General features: G+C 37.1%; 1 protein-coding gene across 1 annotated transcript in view; it reads left to right on the forward strand.

The window, feature by feature from the left end:
- The window catches only part of GPC6 (glypican 6), a 751365-nt gene that overhangs the window by 398952 nt on the left and 330658 nt on the right, over nucleotides 1-21755 (forward strand). The window contains exon 3 of the mRNA XM_085305955.1: nucleotides 15943-16334. Coding sequence (XP_085162081.1) covers nucleotides 15943-16334 — 392 coding nt within the window. The remainder of the gene's footprint in view (nucleotides 1-15942; nucleotides 16335-21755) is intronic.

Below are 21755 nucleotides of genomic sequence, written 5' to 3' on the forward strand. Positions count from 1 at the left end.
AAGGAAAGGAAAGGAAAGGAAAGGAAAACAGCAGCAGCATTTCACTTCTCATTTCCCATTTCAGTCCAGCTACTTGGAAATATTATCCATTGCTATGTACCCTGTCTTGAATGACTTTTTGGCTTTTTTCTTTCCTTTTAATTTCAAACATATCTTTTAGCATTTATTGAATTTCACATTCATTTATTTTAAATGCATTATTTTAGTCTATTACATAATTTACTATCTGCATCCGTTAATGCTTTCTTTCCATCAAATATAATTGGCACAGCTCTGCAAATAAGCCTGACTTAAAAAAAAAAWAWATCAAAGAATTAACATCTAGATATAATGGAAGAAGACAGTGAATCTCAAAATCGCATAYACTTTGCATTTTGCCATTTTAGATGATTTTGCATCTAAAACTCACACCAGTCTGTCTGTGTGTTGCYAGGGTATCCTTACTGTTTGGTATTCATTCAAATACTTTTAGTAGCATGTTGTTCATGTAAAATGGAATGAATAAAGGACAGTTTTAGGGCTGAGAGTGAAATTTGTTGCTTTCATTTCTTTAAACTACTGACACTATTTGGATGTAGCTTTTGTGGTATAATTGTTTTTAGTTCTGCTGACATTGTGGTGGGTTAGCAGTGCAGATAATAACAGATGACAGTTTCTTTTGTGGAAGTTAAGAACTAGCTGATTAATTGTTATTATGTTACACTCTAGAGGAAACCTTGTAATTAAACCACAAAAAAATACATTAACGTAATGTTTCAGGTCTGAGTTAATCCCACAAAAGCAAGAAAATTCAAAGTTAGTGATGAAGAGCATGATATTACATGTTTTAGGCCAAGTGCTGTTCTTTAGAAAAGAACTTAGTCTGACTATTGTGGTTGTTTCTGTATGTGATTAGAGCAGCTGAATTTAAATCAAATTAAGTCCTTTGATTTTTCTTTGTCTGTGCTTGCAGATCAGACTTTGAAGAAYGATTAGTAAGTCCTCCGCTCACAGTTGCATTTGGAGCTGGATTTGATGTTAGATTTCATGCTTGCTCTTCATTCCAAGTACCTAGTTCTGGCTTTAAACCAGAGGATCAGCTCCTCAGTAATTCTTTCATTTGCAAGTATATCAGGCTAGTATTAGTACACGTATGTGGCAGATTTTAATTTGCGGTAAAATGCTATTTCTTTATTCCYGTAATTCAGAAGAAGAGGCACCTGGTATAATTGAAAGAGTGCTTTTCTAGAAGCTGAAATCTTCTGAGTGTTAATACCCACTCTATTTTTTCATGCAATTTTGAATGATTTCCCTGATCACACTTCCCTTTCTTGCTTTGTGTGCGTTTTTTATCTCACCTGTATATACCGAGTGAAGATTTTAAACAGCATAGAAAATTCTGGGCAGATGTACTGTGGAGATGAAACGTGCCACTACAATTTAGGTAGATAAATGTTTCGGGTAAGTCTGTRATTAGTCTGACGAGATGATCAAAGTGACCCACTTCCCTCTTTCCCCTTCTTCCAGCCCAGTCCTCCACCGTGCCGCCCCTTCCAGTGTCTGACAGCCGCCGTGGTGGTTCGTTGCCGTACCCTTCTCCGGGGTAGCTGATTGGGAGCTTTGATATTCCTAAAAGGTCTTGATTTTTCATAGTYCCCTTTTGTGTGAACGATTTGGGAAACACAAACCTTAATTCTCTATTCTCTAGCCTGTATGATCCTGTGGCAATTTCGTAGCCCACTTTGCATCTATCAAGGATGGAAAATTAGACATAGGCTGATGGAGTTGGCAGTGAAGTGACAAAGACAGATGATTATCCAGAAAACTCACATCCTTTGTCAAAAAAACTTTAACTCTTTAGACATGGGCATCCTTTTACTTCCTGTGCCTGAAGGTTGCTTTCACATGCTTTCACATTTACAGCAAAATAGTTTCCAAAGTTTAGTACTGAAACCAGAGATAGAAACACATAAGTGCATAAGTTCCTAGGGAGATCACAAGATGCACGTGTAATGAGGTATTTCTTTGGCATGTTTAAAAATGTGTACAATAAAATCAGTTTCAAGAGCTTCTTACTACAGTGGACGGTAATGACAAGTGAACTGGGTATACAAAAACTACATGAAAACAGAAATAGTTTCTGAATATTAAGAACTTATTCAATTATGAAATTTAAACAATATAAAAGGACTCCAGAGACATAATTGCAATTCTAGAAATATACTTGTTTGTGAGCTGTCAAACAGTTCACAACATTCAAAATGAGAATATATTTTTCACATACTTCTTAGGCTTTAAAAACAATACAGAGTTATTTATTTTCCATTTTCCAGGTCTCAGACTTAGTCCAATACTCGTTTTAGATGCAAACTCCATCAAATCTTTACAACTGAGTTATCATGCAAATGCCTCAAACATGGAATTTTAAATATGATATACTCACCTTTGTTTTGGGAAGCTGAAAGAATATAACTCTATCTGCAATAGGTTTGTTATTTCAAACTCTCACCTCTATAAATATGAAGGAAGCAAGTTCTGTAGAAGAGAGACTGTTTTAAACATTTGTGAACGACAACAAAAAAATTTAATTTCTAGAGCATACTGCTTTTCAGCATGTCCTGAATCTGAGCATAAAACGTGCATGTGACTACGTCTGAGCCTCCTCGGCTCCTTTCTCCCTGCACTTGTGAAGTGTTTCATCTCCTTTTCTGTCTCTCGCTCCCTCTTGCAGGGGGGAGTCCAGCTGGTAGCATCTGTACCGCAAACAGCCCGCAGCCCCCTGGCTAAGCTGTGAACGCTGGTGGCTTTGCAGCAATTGGTGCACTTGTAGTTTAGGTGTGTGTTTTCAAGGGTCTTTTAGTTATTTTTAGCCTTCTTCTAAATGGCTGTGAGACATTTATGCTCACTAGCTTCAATAATATTCCTCCTGTACAACAGTCTAATTATAATTATTTAGTTTTACTTTTTTAAGCAACAGAGCTAGTGCGGTAATTCTAAATAGGTGCAAGCTACAGGAGTTTGTGTCTACTTTATTCTCTTAGAACCCCATTTGGCAAATGTGACACAACACTTGTCATTTAGAGAAATCTTCTTTCAGCCGCAGTAAGAGGCCTATCCCTGTGTTTCTGCATAGATGACTTAAATATTTGATTTGTAAACACTTTTGTATAGTTGTGCTTGACAAGCACATTAAAACTGTCTCTCATAGGCTACAAATACCTCAAGTTACAGCTAGAGTATGTATTCCACAGCTGGCTGTCATGATGCAAGTAAGAGTTTTGCTCCATGATCAAACAGAAGTTTAAAATTCAAAGCATTCACAATGCTTATCATTATTGTCAGCTTTATGCTTTCCTGCAAACGGTGAGAAAAATCTTTCCATCATCCAAACACCACCCACCTAAGGTGCACTTTTAGCAAAGTTGTCWGCTCCGTGCTGAATGAGTACCTCACCGTTTCTGCCGAAGCCAGACCCTCACCGAACTCTGCCTGTTGGGGCCCACTTAATTTGAAATAGTTGGAGCACTGCACAGAAGCCAGACGCAGAAGGACACAAAAACTACATTGGCAAATGATCTGTCAAGTGACCCATGAACAAAATCGAGATTGAGTTGCCCTTTGAAATAAACCTATTTGAATTTTATTATCTCTCGAGCACCTTGTGTCTCTAATCTTGTGAGAGGTTAGTATTCCATCCATCAGAGCGAGATTAGAGCCGTAGCTGATGTCTGTGCTTGATGATAACTGAAGGCAGCAGTTGGGGCTGGAGGAAGGAGATTCATTACCATCAGCAGTTCAGAGAAAGATTGGGTAAACAGACGCTCGGGGAAGCAGGTTTGCAGTACAGACCACATATATGCCAGGTCAGGATAGCAGAAATCAAAGGATCAGAATGTCAGCAAAGATTTAAACCTTTTAACAATAATCCAAGTAYGGCAGTGTTGTCTCAGGCCCATCCTCTTGTTTCTTCCCCCCACCCCTTTTCTTTTTTGGTGTTGCAGATTAGCAGACCTAAATGGCTGCTGCCTGTCTGGCTGAAACGCTAATCACTTCTTGAGTCTATTTATCACGCAAAGCTAAAACTAAAAGAATAAATGAGAGGGAGGAAAAAAAAAAAACTTCCAGCACTCGTGATCAGATTAATGTCCACCTGATACAATTGTAGGCATACACAGAGGTGAAGAATTCAGATTCTGTGTTGTTAAAAAATAATGCTCCATTTTTATTAATTCACAAGTTCTCCCTCTYCTAATCCAGATAAAAATCATTTTCTCATGCGTTATGTCCCTTTTAAAACATACCTGACACTGAAAAAAGCTTACTAAACAAGCATCATTTTTTTTCATGTCCCTGTTTGCCTGAACTTCTAAATTTTGTTTTATACTCTGAATTATATTTGTCGTTATTAACAGTGCTAACCTTGCTTCTAATTTTAAAAACAGGGTCATGATTAAGTTTTTCACTGTTCTGTAGCAGTATCAGCTCTAACCCTACTCATTCCTTCAAGAATATAGAAGTAATCCAGAGGATTAAAATGTATATATATATATATATATTTTTCTAATCCTTTAGTTCCTCCTGATGGGTCTGGATTTGTGCCTCTGGCTTTTCCATCTGTCCAAAGCAGCTTGTGTATTTATGGCCTCATATTTGGCTTTGAAGGATAACAAGCAGCCCTTCGGAGCTGATGGCAGTGTATCAGCCAGCAGCAAAATAACATGAGACTGAAATTTTTATTTGCTGTCAAACTTCATAACATCACAAAAGAAAAAAATTGAGGGTAGGTCTGAGGTTTTTCAGAGGCAGAGGTATTTCATAACAGTAGAAATGGTTGTGTGCAAGGTAGGAACCAGTTTAGCTCTTTAGGAAGTAGCAGCAGCTTAGTCACAAAATTTTTTTAAAATGTAAAACACAATGCCAAAATAAATTGCAATTTACAATAGACTGTACTAAAGCTCAGCATGCAGGAAATCATGATTTTCAGCAATATAAGACTAGATCAGAGCCTGCTGGTGGATTGTACAAACTTTTATGGTGCCTTCTCAGAATCAGCAAAGATACATAGAAGAGGCCAATTTTAAAGAAAAAAACAGGTAGCAAAAACAACAACAAATTCTAAGGTGCTATAAAGTATTTCAGTTCAAATCTTGATACCAGAGACAAAAACAACTCAACAGAAATGCTTTTTAGTACCCTCTGCAGTTCCATCTTCTCTTACTTAACTAATTTTTACTGTAATAAAAGGCTAAGAAATAAACCATACATGGGTATGTAATATTAAATTGCTTCATGACTAAGTATGTATTAGGCTGAACAGTAGCTATCACAATTAGCTTGACATTAAACATAAAAATCGCAACTGGAACGTCCTATACGTACACATACGGGTAGGTCTGAGTGAACATGTGGTCTGTACATGTGACTAATAAAATAATGCTTTTTCAGAGTAAATAGAGAATATTTCCTAGATGCTGGGTTAAATGAACAATATAATTTAATGCTGAACAATAATATTAGCATTTCCTGGTGGAAACACATTTTTAATTATATGATTTGTAAATGTAGAGACACTTAAAGTGTAAGCTACCTAGACTACATACAATTATAATGTATTGATGATGTTTCTTATTATATATAAGGAGCAGTGTAATTAGTGTCATTTAACATGCAACATACCTAATTTTTGCATTTTTCAGAAGTTAGCACTTTTTTAGTGTGAGTCCAAATGTCTTTCAACAATTATTTTGATTCTCATCAAGGAAGTATGTTGTTTCAATTAAATCCAGAAGGTATGTTCTTTCTTGTGTCCTTTCCAAAGAAATCTCTCTCCTTGCTTGCTGTAGTGGTATCTTTACCTTATGGTGCCATATGTTGAACAATTCTCCCAGTTAACTTAAGTATATATACATTTGCAAAATATAAATAAAGATGACCGAAAGTTAAAATAATCTCTTATAGTAGGTTTACACTTTACTTCACTATCTCACCAGACTGTTGAAGACTTTAGACTCTTGCAGTAGTGGAAGCCCTAAAGAGCTTCACATCAGGCAATAAAGCTCATGCTTGTATGTATATTAAAAGAAAATACAGCACTGATCCGGTCTAGTCAATATGAAGAGACAGGCTCCTGCAGAGTGTGAACTGGGGCTTTCATTTTAAAGCTTATGTTGGGCTTGAATGATTCGATCTCTTCCCATGAACTATATAAAAGCAGAGCTCAGGCAAGGCTCCACGTCGAGGTTCCTCGGTTAGATATCTGGGGCGATGCAGATGTCTGGAGCGGTGTGTAGTCTGGAGTGCAGGTCCGCCTACAGCTTGACAAGAGAGACAATTTGAGGGGACTGTTGTTCTGTGCGTGTATTCGCAGGGGATGAGTTTAGTGGTATGAGAACTCGTTATGACCTGCTGCTCGGTAGAACTGATCAGCTTTTCAGCTTGTTAGGTGGATCACATCTCAGGGTGCTGTCACTCTGAGCTGGGAAAATTTACGTAAGAGTAGTTGATGGGAGATTCAGCTCAGACATGACACAAGGTTAATATTACGGCTGCAAAAGTTAGAGAAACACCAAAATACTAAACGYGACCTCAAGCCTGGAGGTCTGGAAGTCCAAAGTTACTACTGGGTGAAAAAAAATCATACAGAAATCCGGAAATAGAATTCAAGTCTGCCAGTTCCTATTTAACTGCACCACTTCTCCTCAACACAGGACCACAGCAGGAAGTCAAAGCCACTCTTTGTTTGGTTAAACAGTCCTCAGCTTCTGAATCACGGAAACATTTGTGTTAGCACATTCAAAAGATTCAGCCCCTGATCGGCAGAACAGCATAGAAGCACAAAGTCTTCGATATCACCACATGACACATATCCGTTAAGATGGAAACATCACATGCAGCACAGCACCTGGTTAATGGGAACAAGAAATAAATTTGTCCTAGGAGTTTTAAGGCCACTCCTGTGTAGTTCAATTGAAGAGAAAGTAGATTATACTGTTTTAAATCTAATGTAGCCCTAAATATATGCTAATTTTGCTAGGATAGTTTTCCAGTTCACTGTATCATATCTAACTTCTAAGTTTCCTAATGGCTGGAAAACTCTCCCAGTAGATACAGTTTTAGGAAGCAAAAAAAAATATTGCTATCAAGATAGTTGGCCAGATTAAATGCAATGAGGCAGCAGCCCGGTCCAGTGAACTGGAGTCTACAGATGAAGATTTGTGTTGACGTTAAAGSTATTTAATTACAAACTTTGTTTTCCACTCCCTGAGCTTTGAAACATCCAGGTAGAAAGGATTACTGACTTCACAATTTTCCACCAGCATATAAATGCAGATCTGGATCTGAAAGTGAGACTATTTTCTTCAAAAGGCATAGATTGATTTGTATGATTATAGCTTATTTGAAGTCAGCTGTGTTATCCTTAAGGTTCAGCATGATTTTATACATTGCCTTAAGTCACTGATTCCTCCCATCTGATCTCTAGGACCACTGTTTCTTCATAAAATTCATACTATTACCTTAGGAAAAAAAATCCTATAACAAACTGAAAACATTTAAGTTGACTTCTTGACATTTAAGTTAAGTTTTTTGATATTGCGATAGGAAAAGAAAGTTGTTTGCTGCAATGAAATTTGGCAGTGTAGCTCAATTTACAAGCAAGAAATTCAATGATACTTCTGYATTATTAACAGTAACAAACAGTACTGATATTTGTTGGGGAAAGCTCAGTAACCTGAAAGCTAAGAAAGACAACCAGGGAACCACCCTGGATTAAATACTACCTGGTGTTAAGGGGGCATGGTATTCCTTGTGGGTATGGGGAATTAGGATATGCTCAAGAATAAGTAAATTATCCTTGAGGTATTTTTACCTTTTCTGTCAGCACTGTTAAGCCATAACAGAAATCATTATTTGCATTCAGAGGCCTCTGGAAAAACCATCAACATGAATTCATTACCTTTTAAACTAAAGACTTGTATACAAAATTGATTTTATGTATATAATAATTTCAACAGGAAGGTGAACTTTAAACTGCTTTTACAGCAGGTTTCCATTGGTTAATTCAAATAGAAGTCTCTTCAGTTACTGCAATGTGATCTGTAGCAAGTCACACATCTTAAGAGTTTTTTTGATGTAATAAATTTATTTCTTTATATAAATACTAAAATGAGCTTGTTTCAAGGAGATAGGTGAAATGAGATGAGGAGGAGAACTGCAATAGATTTACAGCTGTTCTATAAAATAAATATAACTGTGAAAGTATTTCTTAACTCTCTGCTCTTGAAAGTTTGACTTAAAAGTAGTTGCAATTCTCATTTTAAACAAGTAATGACGTGCCTCAGCCTGAGCTGTTGGATACATGTCTTTCCTGAGTGGCAGGCAGAAACTGGACTTCCTACTGGGTACTTTGCTCTAATAGATATGATTCAGTAGCTGCTTTCATAAAATATCCCTTTCTAGCTTGTGAACTGGGACACTAAAGCATGTGGCTGTAATATGAATTTGAGCCTCTTAAGTCGAATAGGGCCCAAGACCAGGTGTTCTCCTTCCTTGATGATAGCTCTTCACAGCAGTCTATTATGTTTGGAAAGGGAGGAAGAAACGATAAAGACACGATTTTAAAAGAAAAGACGAAGCCCTCTGCAGTGCTCATACGTGCCTAATTCCAGACTGAGGTTTCTGCCTCTGAATCCCCGTTCCAAAGTGTTGCTGTTGTCAGGTGGCAGTAAATCCACTAATTGTAAAAGACAGAGAACATTTCAGTGTTCTCTGCTGGCCGTTTAGAGCCTCCTTCTGCACTAATGAATCCTGCTCTTCGTAAATTAATGCTGTCTGTTCAGAGGATAGGCATCAAGGCATCCACCTCGGTGCTACATTTCTTCCCAATAACACATTGCCTGACTTCTGAATGCTGCACTTCTGAGCCTATCAATTGCAAACCCCTCTCCTGGTTTTCAGCCTGCTTGTAAAAAAAGTGCTTACTTTTTCTTCTTCTTCAGATCCAGAGTGTAAAAGCTATTCTGGCTTAAATCAGTTTTRTCTAGCTTGCACCAATGTGAATTATCATTTATTTTCCCTCATGTCTTATGGTCCACCTCACACCTCCCAGTATTAAGAGACTGCAAACTTTTGATAAGCTGTCTCTGTTGTAGGCATGACAAAAAATTTCCATACAAAATACTAGATGGCAAATCTACCTAACTATTGAAGTAGATATGCCTCTAGTGGTGCATAGAGAAAAAGAGAAGGCTCTGTATTTTAAAATAATTGTTGCAGTGAGTCTCATAGTTTTTATATTGTTAATATCATTTTCATGAAAACTTTAAATGTTTTTCATAAGAAAATGTGGTGTCTCATGAATTTTTCATGAGGCATTATGCATTTTTATGAACATMTGATGTAAAATTCACCAGTCTGAAATTCACAGATATCTATGAAATGCTACATGTCTGTCTTTGGTCATGGACATTCATGACTAGTACTGCTACAAGCATTTAAATGTCCATTCATAAATATTCTAGAATGTGGCCTTCTGATGCCATATAACATTTTGCTTACATTTTTTTGAGTACTTCACTTAGGATTTTCCACCTGATAATGAAAGTAGAAACTTCAGTGATGGTTATTAACGTATGTGGTTATATTTAATGGTTATAAATTATGTGAAAAGCTATCTTATTGCTTTGCTTTTATTCCTAGCATTTTCTTTCTTGACTGTTACTGTAWGTCCAATGAATTCTATTTTGGAATTTTGGATTTTGGAAATTTCAGGTTCCATATTTATTATGGAGGGTACACTGTCATGATAAATAAAAGGTACCAGGTGCAACATAATAAGAATTAAGATTATAGAGAGCAGTAAAGATTTCTAAAAGTATATTTAAAAATTTTCAAGTACAAATTCTTATATTTCACCTAAATGTGTGATTGTCTTTATAGAATCAATTGCAGGATAAAATCTCCTTTTTAGATGTACTAATAATTGAACTTTGATGGAGAAGAAGCAAGACAATATGTTCATTCAAAACCTGCACCTGCATCTTCTGAAGTTTTGAGCATGTTCTAATCGACTTCAGTGTTGCAGAATAGTCTTATAAACCTTTAGGGATGTATGTAATCAGCTTTGACTAGATGACAGACCCTTTAATGGCATATTAAAGTTCATTTGTACAACATCTTCACTGTATATTGTTAGGTAAATGTCTTAAATTATTTTCAGAGTAGGTTCATGTTATGATAATGGTATTTGATGTTATAATRGTGCTGTAAATACTAGTCTCGTTCTTTCCCATATCCCATATTGCTTGGATCTGACCTGGTTTGTCCAGCACTGCCCAGGATAGATGCGTTTCAGTCTCCTCCTCTTCTTCACACTGTCCGTCCTCTTATGGCTGAGCAGTCTTGTTTGTATTATCTGTTTGCGAGGATGGAGTGAGGGCGACCTCCTCCCTCCCCAAGGTCTTCCTCCTTCCCCACAACGACCCAGTTGGAGCTCCCAGCTGTGTCAGYGGACACTTGGCAGGGAGTAGATGAAGTAAAGGATTGTGCTGTGGGAAGAAGTCATGTACTCTGTGTGGGGAGCGAAGGGTAGCGGTCACTGTGAATTACCCTCTCTAATAAAGTAGTCAGAGAAATGCCTCAGTGGTCAGAGAAGTAGCGGGGTTAAAGAGGGAAGAGAGACCCTCATCTTCACTCATAACCTCTGAGACTACATTAACTTCTGAAAGATTAATCACATCTGAAATAAATAATAATCTCAAAATATGTACAGACATAGGACATCTTGGAAAGCTATCAACATCTATTAAGAGTCAAATCATTTTACTCATAGGTGATTTTATCCAAGATATATGGTAGAGGATTTGAATCACTTATTCTGAATGTTTTAATAATAGAATATTTATTTAATCATCTTATCTATATTTTATATTTGTGATGTTTATATATTCAAAATAAGTTAAAAAAAGAAGATAAGTTTTCAAGAGACCTTGTCACCTCGTAGGCTCTGTTATTCCTAACTGGAGCTGAAATTTTTCCCAGTTGTGATTATTGAGTCTTTCTAAAGGACAAAGCTGTGAGGGAAGTTTGAAATTAGATATTCAAACTCACTAAAGAATAGTACTGATGGACTGGCCTCATGCATACAGTTTGTGCATGGATGAATATAAATACGAATATAATGTCAAAAATAGAAAACATATTATCTACTGTAAGTAGTCTCCTTATCGCATTTTTTTTCTCAATTGAGAAGCTAAATTGAGTGCTGGTTTTTTTCGTAAGACTAGTTACTGTTAGAAAAGAGTCTCTGAAAACCTAAAATGAACAAGTGGAAAATGTAAATGAAAAAATACAGAATCCACATAGATTAATTTCACTTTCTATGAGAATTTCAATTTCTATGAGACAGTACTTCACAACTTGCAGTAATTGATACTCTTGTGGAGTCTCTTAAAAAGGCATTTTAAAAAGTCCTATAGAAAAATGAAGAGTTTGCTGAAACTGGATTTTTTTGTGAATCACTTCATGAGTAAATAAACTAACCTAGGGCTGTAAAAAAAAAATAAACTGCCACTGATGAATATGTCATGGATGTTAGTGTCTGTATCTAATGACTTGATTTTGCACAAAAAGCTAGTCAGCTTATGTGAGTTCTTATATCCTTCTTATTATCTGCCTAATCATAAGGACTGAGAAGTTCAGAGATATCTAATGAATTTAGGCACCTAAATTCCCCTAAATTCTACACAGGGTGAGTATGTGCCTCTTCAAAGTGAATGAGAGATCACCAGAGTTTCTGTATCTAACTCTCCAGATCTGTTTGAAAATTAGCACCCGCAAGCAGGAAGGCAAGTCTTTAACAGAGAAAACTGCATGCGTGTTTTGGGTGGCATTAGTTGAACAGAACTTTCCATAAATGCTGGTGAAAAATCCCACATATATATCTGTCCGGAACCTCTGAAGAGCTTTGTGTAATTAACTCTCCTGTATTCTCGCAACTAGCAGTTAGACTGCGTGTCCCGAGTGCTCGGTGCACCAAAACAGAACCACCTCAGGTTCCACTAAAAAAGGATGAACAAAATACATGGTAAATGAATGGAAYTGTCTGTTAGTCTTTCTTAGTCTAAAGCCTGTGCATATCTGTTTTTTCTTTTTTTTAACAAATCAGACGACTTCTATTTCCAGCTTTGTTTTTTGCCTTACAGTCAGATGTTAGTTTTACTTAGGTTACAAACAGAAAAGAAAATGAAGGGAATTTAGCAGGCGGACAAAGATCCTAAAACATCCGCTCCAACATAATACAAATCTGTTTACCTAAAAATTGGCTTTAGACAGTAGTTATTACCTTGCTTTTATTACAGCAGTTATCACCTCATGTCATGCTCTAATTTTGTCCCCAGACCTTATCCACCRACATGTGGTGACAACTAGTTGTCTCTTTGGAATTAGGTAAGCTCTCGTGTTGAATTAAATTATGACACTAGACTACCAATGTTAAAATAGAGTGAGAAAGTCAGCATTTAGTTGAGAAAGTAGTGTGAGAGCTAACAAGACCCTATTTTTAATGTGAGAGCAATACCTACCGTTCAGTGAAAGCTTCTAAGCAACACATACTCTTTCACTATGTAAATGTGTTGTCTTATGATAGAAAGTGTTTAATAACAATTCAGACATCATCTACAGAGATCTGCTATTATGAATCTGATGTCCTAAATGTACAAATAATGTTTAAAAATTGAAAGCTATATCTGAAGTGATATGCATTGACTATAAACCCACCATTTAAGCCTATATTAGGCATGTAATGGTTTCAAATAGTAATCTTCTCTCCCTCTTTTCAGTTATATGTATTGTGACTCACAGTGTGCCTTAAACCCTATCCTTTTGAACCAACTCATAAGCACAACTAAACTGGCTTGGTGATGGCCCTCTGGCTAGTAAATGAAAGCTATATAAAAGTGTGTGTGCARCATAAGACATACCCAGGATTTATTCTGTCATGCAAATGAATCACCATTTAAAATTATGAAAAAAATATTTCCAGCATTAGCATTGCTCAAGATAGCCTATTTTGGCAGCAAAACTTTTCATAAGATATGTATTTTAAAACAGGCACAGTTCTGCCTCATAGAGATTCTCCTCTCCCGCCCTAGTACTTGAGTGTCTTCCAGAAGCGCATTAAGCAACATGACTAATGTCTGTCTCATCCTCGTTCTTCTACTTAGAGCTGAAATATTACATTATTTTTCAAAAGGTACCTGCAAGTGGATGAAATATCATCTTTGCAATGGACATAAAGTCTTTAAATTACTATGAAGACTATGGAAAAATTCAGCCTTTGCAGAAGGAAGTACAGTTTCTCTTGATGTGACTGGACAAGTGCCCAACTATGCCAGGACACAGTCTCTATATATGAGCAGTACGAAGCAGGCTACCTTCATGATGTATGTCGTTCTCCTGACTGAAAAAAGCAAGTGACCTTTCAGAGCAGCATTCATTTTACTGAAAAGGACTTCATTAAGATTTTTTTCTGACTAATTAATACAACATGAGAGATCTTTTTCTCTCTGAAACTGAAACAGGTGTCCAATTTTGTAGTTGTTGCTGCTTTATTAACCGAATTCTACATAGAGTTACTGATGCTGATAACTAACTGTCTTAAAGCAACTGTCTTGTATCAAAGCATGCAGAAGAATAAAGGTCTAACTTTTTAATGGCATAATAACTTACTCTAAGCAATAGCTTTCAAAGACTAGACACCTAGGAGAAAACTAAAAATTGACTGAATTACCTGCTATTCTGAAGATGCTAATTTTTCTACAGCTTATCATATGTCTAGTGTCACATTTGGGCTAACATGACATACAAGCTGGAGTTACTGATAATGTTTATATTGAAGTATATTTGAAGATTGCAACCAGCCCAGGACAAATTGTGCTAGATGCTGTACAAGCATAGAATAAATGACCATTCCAGCCTGAAAAGTTTGGTCGATTTAAAACAGACAAACTCTAAGATTGCTAAATAATACCCCTACATAAAGAAATAATAGGCTAACAATCTCAGACCAGAGGAGCTGTCAGCCTGCTCTCTCTGTGACTGATTTATACAATGGCATAATCTTTTCAGATAAATAGTGGGTCTCCTAGTGTGGCTGTAGATTGGGAGGAGCTACCACTTGATTTGCTTACAGTAACCTTTTGATATGCAGAATCTCGTGTGAGAGGACTGAGGGGCYTGGATTCACTAGTTTTATGGTTGCTTTTCACAGTTGTCATTCAATTGCACTGGGTCTTAGCGCCAGACCTCAATTTAAAAGTTTGTCTATCATCCTTTTGCCTTACAGACTCTATGAATACAGAGCCAGATACTTCTTAGAAGAAGAAATGCTGAATGTATAAAATAATAATCAGGATGATTCAGACATCAAGGATCCTACCATGTCAGAATTAGGGCTGAAAAACTGCTTTGTTTTGTTTTCTTCTAAAACTGCCTTGTCAGAATGCATGAATAATTTGAAAAAAATAACAGAAAAGACCTGCACACTGTATGTTGTGGACCTCAAGTTATTCTTCTTGCCAACAGAGAGGAACAAGGGTTTATTTTTTGTTTTTTGTTTCTTCCTACATGTTCTATTTGGGAAAGGCATATTCCTTCCCAAACTGAATTTATGCACTCTGAAAAGCAGTAATTCTATTGACAGTTTAGACATTGATATATTTATTAGAATATATTTTCCCTTTAATAAGTGCTTTGATATACCAAGTGCATTCTCAGTGTTGTCTGTATGCATTTTCATTATTACTCCTTTGCAGTTATTCAGAAGATCAAAGACAGCAGCTCTGCACAATTTCTGCTAAAAAGGAAAGACTCTGCTCCTGCTGAGTCCTTGCATCCTGGTACACAGTGTTTAGTGTACTCTACTTTCCACTGAACGCAGTTGCAAGGCCTCAAATTTAGTGAATAATTWTTTTTTGAATTCTTAATTCCCATCCTGTCTTCAGCATTACAGTTTGTTTGCATTTTCAGGAATTTCTGTAGCCGTGTAATGGTTCCATGTTGTAAGGGTATTCACATAGCAGTAGCCATGATTTTAAGTCAGGGTGTCCACAGAGTTAGCGTACAAAATTGTGTCCTTGTGCAATGACCATGTATTTAGAATCCAGTGTCTGGGAGTTGGCTGTATGATGGCTTCYGCATCAGCATGACTCCTTTAATAGCAATAAGTATATATCTTTGCTAAAGGCATTGCTATCTCTGCCTTACTGCCTGCAGTGCTCCGTTTACAGGCCACAGCCGTCATCAAACTCTTTTCCAAAGGAGATTTAAGGAGGCTGATTGTAGTGTGAAGGACCTGATGACAAGCGGACATTATAGGAAGATGGTACCTTCTAAAATCCGAGAGAGCTCTGCCTGCTTTATCAGAATGACTGTACATGTTCAGTGAATTTCTAGGGAAAACCTAAACATATGGCAGTTAAAGGATCTTAACAGAAGAGATGATAGCACATTTCCGCCATCCTAAGAGAGATTTCAGAGATCTCTGCTGTGGTTGGTATCCCATGGTATCCATGAAAGAATAAAGTCCATAAGCCAAAACTTGAAAATAGGCTGTGGTTTGGGCCTGAGCAAATAAGAAGCACAGAAGCAGTTAAGTTTGACATGAATTTGAAGAAATATAAGGCATACTATCCCAATGCCAACAAATAGTACAAATGGGAATAAGCAGGCTGGCTATGACACAACTAGGGGATGATTCTAGTACAGTCCTTCTGTATAATATCRATTTATTGAAAATGCTAAGATTTTCTTGCTATTTCCTGTTCAAATAATTGAATTTTACTAATGAATTGTAGTGATGACAACATATTAGGTTAAATTTTACTAGTGGTTATATAGCAAAGCAATCAAAAACACCCTTTGTGCCTTGTTAATATTTTTATTAACACTTGCTTATTTTCTCTGCAGAATTTTTCCGAGAACTTCTGGAGAACGCAGAAAAGTCCCTCAATGACATGTTTGTTCGGACATATGGGATGCTGTACATGCAGAACTCAGAAGTGTTCCAGGATCTCTTTACAGAACTGAAACGATATTATACAGGAGGCAATGTGAACTTGGAGGAAATGCTGAATGATTTCTGGGCTCGACTACTGGAGCGGATGTTCCAGCTCATAAACCCCCAGTATCATTTCACTGAGGACTACTTGGAGTGTGTAAGCAAGTACACAGACCAGCTGAAACCATTTGGAGATGTACCAAGGAAGCTGAAGGTTCAAGTGACTAGAGCTTTCATTGCTGCACGGACCTTTGTTCAGGGGCTGACTGTAGGCAGAGAGGTTGCAAACAGAGTATCCAAGGTAATCTCAAATTAGGGTATTTAAAGCTTGAATTTGTTTCAAATGTATTTATTAGACATTTGAATTCTGATTATGCACTGCTTTTTTTTTTTTCTTTATATGTACTGATACGCCTCTCCTAAGTTTATAAGTAAGATCAACAGCGGTTTTTAATTCTTTGGGAGAGATTAAGGCTATACTGACTGGTAATCATTTCCCCTTGCTTAGAACACAGTGAAATATCAATACACATCACAATTCTATCATGGTAGTGATTGCCATTAGTAATGCAAAAAAGGTTACATATATAAAAGATAATCATTATAGTCAGAATTTAAATGTTTCAGGTAAATTTATGCAGCTATTTGTTAGAGCAGCACAGCCTGTACAGTATTCATTCATCAAGCAACTGAGTGATGGATTTTGTTAGAAATGTCTAGTCATGCTTTTGATGAGGAAATAGACCACTAGGGACACCTCTTGAGCCTGAGCTTTCCCAAAGGACAGTTTGACTCACATTTATTTGTTTTAATTATTTATCTATGCAAATACTTATGACGATTATAGTCCTCGAGGGCTTCACCTAATTAAAGCTGTGTAAGAAAAAAACCCACAAAAATAACCCATCTGTGTACCCGAAATGTGCCTGAATGACTTCTTCTTAATCAGTGCTTCAAACTCGGTTATATTTCTCTGAATGGCTGTTCCAACAAGATARTTATCCTGCGATCTGGTTATTTTACAGGCCTAACTGGAACTTACCTATATTCTGAAGTGCTTAAGTGAGGTTCTCTATGAGATGCTTAAATACTTTATTCTGGTCTATAATTGCTTGAGTGATTTTGGACTTGCCACTTGCAATGCATTCCTACATTTACCATCTAAGCCATTCCTGAAGAGGAATCAGAAGGACTGGCTCTTTTGTTTCTTTCGAAACACAGCCAGAGTGCAAGGTGGAGGTAGAGTTGATATATTTTACAGTAGACTGCAATTCAAGCACTCAAACAAGATGAGAAAAATCTGGCTACTAAACTTTTCTTACCATATATGATGCATTATTTTGCAAGTAAAAATTCAGAGGCTGCTGGGCCAGAGAGGTAGCTAACAAACAAGAGCCTAATTYTGTGCCTGACGCATTTGTATAGCAGGAAAGGGTCATTTGCCCTTCAGCTTTGATAATCAAAATACGTCATCTGTTAACCCAGTTAGAACTAAGGTCTCTTCCTCCTAGGTGCCTTCGTGGGCTATGGCATTGGTTTTCCCTTCATTTCTGGCACTGTTAATTCYTGCATTCCTTTCTGAATGGCAGCGTGGCATCAGCATGAAATCCCAGCCCATCTAGCCTGGTTGGTGGACAACATGGATGTTTAGCCTCTGAATGTGTGGAGACACACAAATCTGCCTCCTCAGATTTCCTGAAAAGGGCCCTGTCTCCCTTGGTCAGGCTGCAAGTACAAGTGCTCAGCTCTTGTCGCTCTAGTCAGTAGGCATTAAGTCTTGCTGCAACAACTAGATCTGGTTGTGGAGATTAGGCTATATAATTCGTGTAACATGCATTATGTGTGAAACTGAAACAGATTAAGGTATGTCTGCTGAGATGATGCTTGTTCTTTACATGTACAAAAAAGCACAGAAGTTGAAGGTATCTTGCCTTTCACATACCCAGGAAATGTTTTTGTCCAGCCTGCTGGTTTTGGGCACATTAGCCCTTTGAAAAATAAATCTTTATCGGTAGATAACTAAATGGTCATATAATCCTATGATGAGAACTACTGGTTCTGTAATCCTAAAGTGAACCTTTTTGTAGTGTCACTTGAAGATGGTAATAATAGCTCATTTTAAATGTTACTGCTTCTTTTATTTAACTTGAAAGCAATCTTTTAAAATCTTTTAAGAATGCCTGGTAGTTTGCATGGTTGCAAGGTACTGTACAGGTTCTTTGCTTTAAATATAGAAAAAATAGTTTGAAGTAATAAATTCGTGATATTTAGATTTTTCTATTATTCATACCAGCTTCTTAGGTTTCTGCTTATTTATATCTCTGGTGAAATACAAGCATTTTTATGATCTCCCAGAATATTGTTTGATTTGATAAAAGTTTCTTCCAAGCATCATAGGAAAGGGCTGTGATCAAAACATAGGAGTGATATTCTTCACCTGCATTAATTTCTGAAATTCCTTCACATCTGATGGTGTGTATCATGTTGGCAGGGATCCTAGTATGCTTGCTCAGTTTTTTTGCCCTAAAATAAGTCTGTGTAGATGACGCATTATACATCTTGACTCTTTTAGATACATTTTTCTGTGTGCAGCTGCTTACGCTTATCAATATAACTATTTACACAATTTATATTTAGGGTTTTATTACACAAAAAATCAGTGTATGTGGATGTAAAAATGCACTAGAAGTGTATTATTAACTCAGAAACAAAGCAATAGCTAGAACTAGCTTGTCTGTGCATCTTTAATTCAACTCATGTTTATATTATGATAAGAAGTTGAGCATTCCAGAAGTCCTTTACCCAATTCAGTGAGCAAGACAGACTATGCTAACTTAATAAGATGCTAATTCAAACCGCCCTTTAAATAGACAGTTAGGACTTTGTCTGTGAGCCTCTCCATGAATGTTATCATTGTATCTTTTTAGTTCTTCACAAACAGTAAGTCATGTATCTTTAAAACATGTATAGGAGGTAAAGAATAGGTGTAATAAGAAGTTACTGATAGAGTAATATTTAGATACCAAATTTGGGACTCTTACAATCTGATTTTTCAAAGTATTTGAGCTTCATTGATTTAGTTAGTTTTTAGATAGTGTTTTTGTAAATTAAGCTCCAATGTTCAGGCATCTCTGAAATGAAGAATGTGTAGTTAGTGACTCTCATATGGGAAAAAAAAATGATGTGAATGGCTTGCCTAGCACAGTACTGTCTGTGAAATTAGTGGAAAAATGTATTTTTTCTTACGGTAACGTTCTGTTATGCTAATCATAAAACCCCTGTTTCTCTTTCTGAACTACCCTTTCTCTACTAAACCCTTAAGCTTCTGGCACAAATGAAGGAAGGTTTTTCCAGAGAAGTGTTCTTCCCTTGGTAGTCGTGATTCTTCACCAGAACAGGCCTATCCTATGCAATGAATGAGATCACCATAAAACTCAAGACCTTACTTCCAACATTTTGTTAAAAATTAATGTCATTCAGGTTGAGACTTTCAGGTCTCACTCTAGTTGGCTATGTGAGGTATCCAGTGTGCTTTAAGATGYCCTGGGATATCCAAGTCATTACACAGGGCTGGTTCACGCGGGAGGCTGTGGCATACTTGCTTTTTTCTGGAGCTGGGRGGTCAGGCTGAGTACTCCAGTGAATTTCAAACAGTACCTATTAAGGCAATTGCAGTGATCCCAAACACTGAGATACCTTTGTAGATCATGGACACCTAAAATTATCAGTGAGAGCAGGTCGAGAGTAAGACAGACAAATTTGGGGTGTTCACATATAAAGCAGGAGTCACAGATCTTCAMTGACTATAATTGAGGATGGTCAGTGTGGTCTGTGGAGGCTAGCTTTTCATATGCAGAGCTTCCAATTTAGTGGAGACATCTTCAGACATCTATTAGCATTTTAGATGCCCTAAGGCACTCCCACCCTTCCAGGCACAGGCAAAACTTCCTGTTTTGTTTCAGAAAGGATCCTACCTCAGTCCTGTGTCGTATCTGTCAGGACTGTACGGTTGCTTCAGGTAATGCAGCTACTATAACACTAGCCCTAGGTGTCTACTTCTGTGAGAGTGGAGTACTTCTGTAAAGTCTATTGACTGTATTGATTACATTTCTGTTGAGTATATTGAGTTGTTCTGGTGCCTAGCTCACATATAGATAGATGCTTGCCTTTAGCCTTCTAAAGGTTGGCATCCACATYGAGGGCTGAGTTCCACTGAAGTCATAGAAAAGTCTTGTTATTGATAGTGTTTGAGTACTTAACTTTTCAGACTTAATTATTTCCTTCCAGCTTGTTTGCATAAGTATGTAAAGTATCAACACGTATAAGCTAAATGGAATAGTATTTATAGAAAGCTGAGTGTCTCACCACATCGAAGCATTGTGCCTATACTGACATGTTCATTTTATCTGCTGTATAAAATATAAAGCAAATGTACATGTTCATTTTACAAATATAGATGTGATTAGCTATAAGTAATAATACTTCTTTTTTCCTTTGAATACTTTCTAATTGTAGCCTAGCTTAGCAATGAAAAACTTTTCCTTTCTAATCAAGTTATTTGCCTAGAGAAATTTGACAGTGATATTAATAAGAATGAAACAAGACTAATGGAAAAAAGTTCGAATAGATTCCTCAAGAGCTCAATGCATCTTCATTTCTAGAATCTTTTCTTCTGCACTCTTCAGGTGCACACTGGCATGAAATTAGAACTCTGATTCTAAAAAATTTACATATGAAGGAGAAAGCTGTGTGATTAGCATGTTTTAGGGCCCAGTGATGCTCTATTAGACCACACCTAGAATACTGCATCTAGTTTTAGGCCACAAGTGGCCTGCAGATGTTGACAAATGAGTGAGTCAAGGAGAAGGCCACCAGGATGGTCAGGGCTGGAACTCTTTCCCTGTGAGGAGAGGCTGAGGARAAGGAATGCCTTCAGGGGGATATAACGGCAGCCCCTGGTACTAACRGAGAATCAAGAAGATGGTGCTGGATTCTTCACAGTGGGGCRTGACGGGAGAAAAATGGATGATAGGCTTGAGCTGAAACATGCGAGGTTCAGACTGGGTATAAGGAGACACTTTCCACTGTCATCACAGTCAAGCAGTGGGATCAGTTGCCCAGAGAGCCTGCACAGGCTCCATCCTTGGAGGTTTGGACAGAGCCCTGAATAACTTGGTCTGACCTCAGAGCTGATGTTGCTTTGAACAGCAGGTTAGACTAGAGACCTCCTGAGGTCCCTTCCTATCTGAATTATCCTTTAACCTATTCATGAAATGAACATTTTTACTTGAATGTAGAATATGCTTTGATGGTAAGACTGACTTTAATATTAAAATATCTGTGGATATATTCATATCCACAGCAAATGTTATACAACTGCTGGGTTTAGAGACTATGTCATATGCAGCCTGGTGAGGCAGATGCAAAGAACCCTGAATGACTGCAAATATGCAAAATGAATAAATAGCCTATGCAAAGGATGTGGTTTCTCTGATATCCACATTTTCATGGTTGTATAATAAATGCATTTTTTATGTTGGTATATCTACTATAGCGCATGACAGATGCTCTACAGTATAAAGAGCTTCTCTTCAAACTTCATTTAGAGCAGACTGCAACCGTTCTTTRAAATTAGCATATAACTTTACCATCAAGAAAAGAAAAAGGTGARTATTTTTTTTCCTGCTGTTTTTAAAGTCATCCAGATTCAGCATGAATTTCA

Source organism: Rhea americana, unplaced genomic scaffold, assembly GCF_003343005.1.
Source record: "Rhea americana isolate MKP2758 unplaced genomic scaffold, rheAme1 scaffold_23, whole genome shotgun sequence".
Lineage (NCBI taxonomy): Eukaryota > Metazoa > Chordata > Aves > Rheiformes > Rheidae > Rhea > Rhea americana.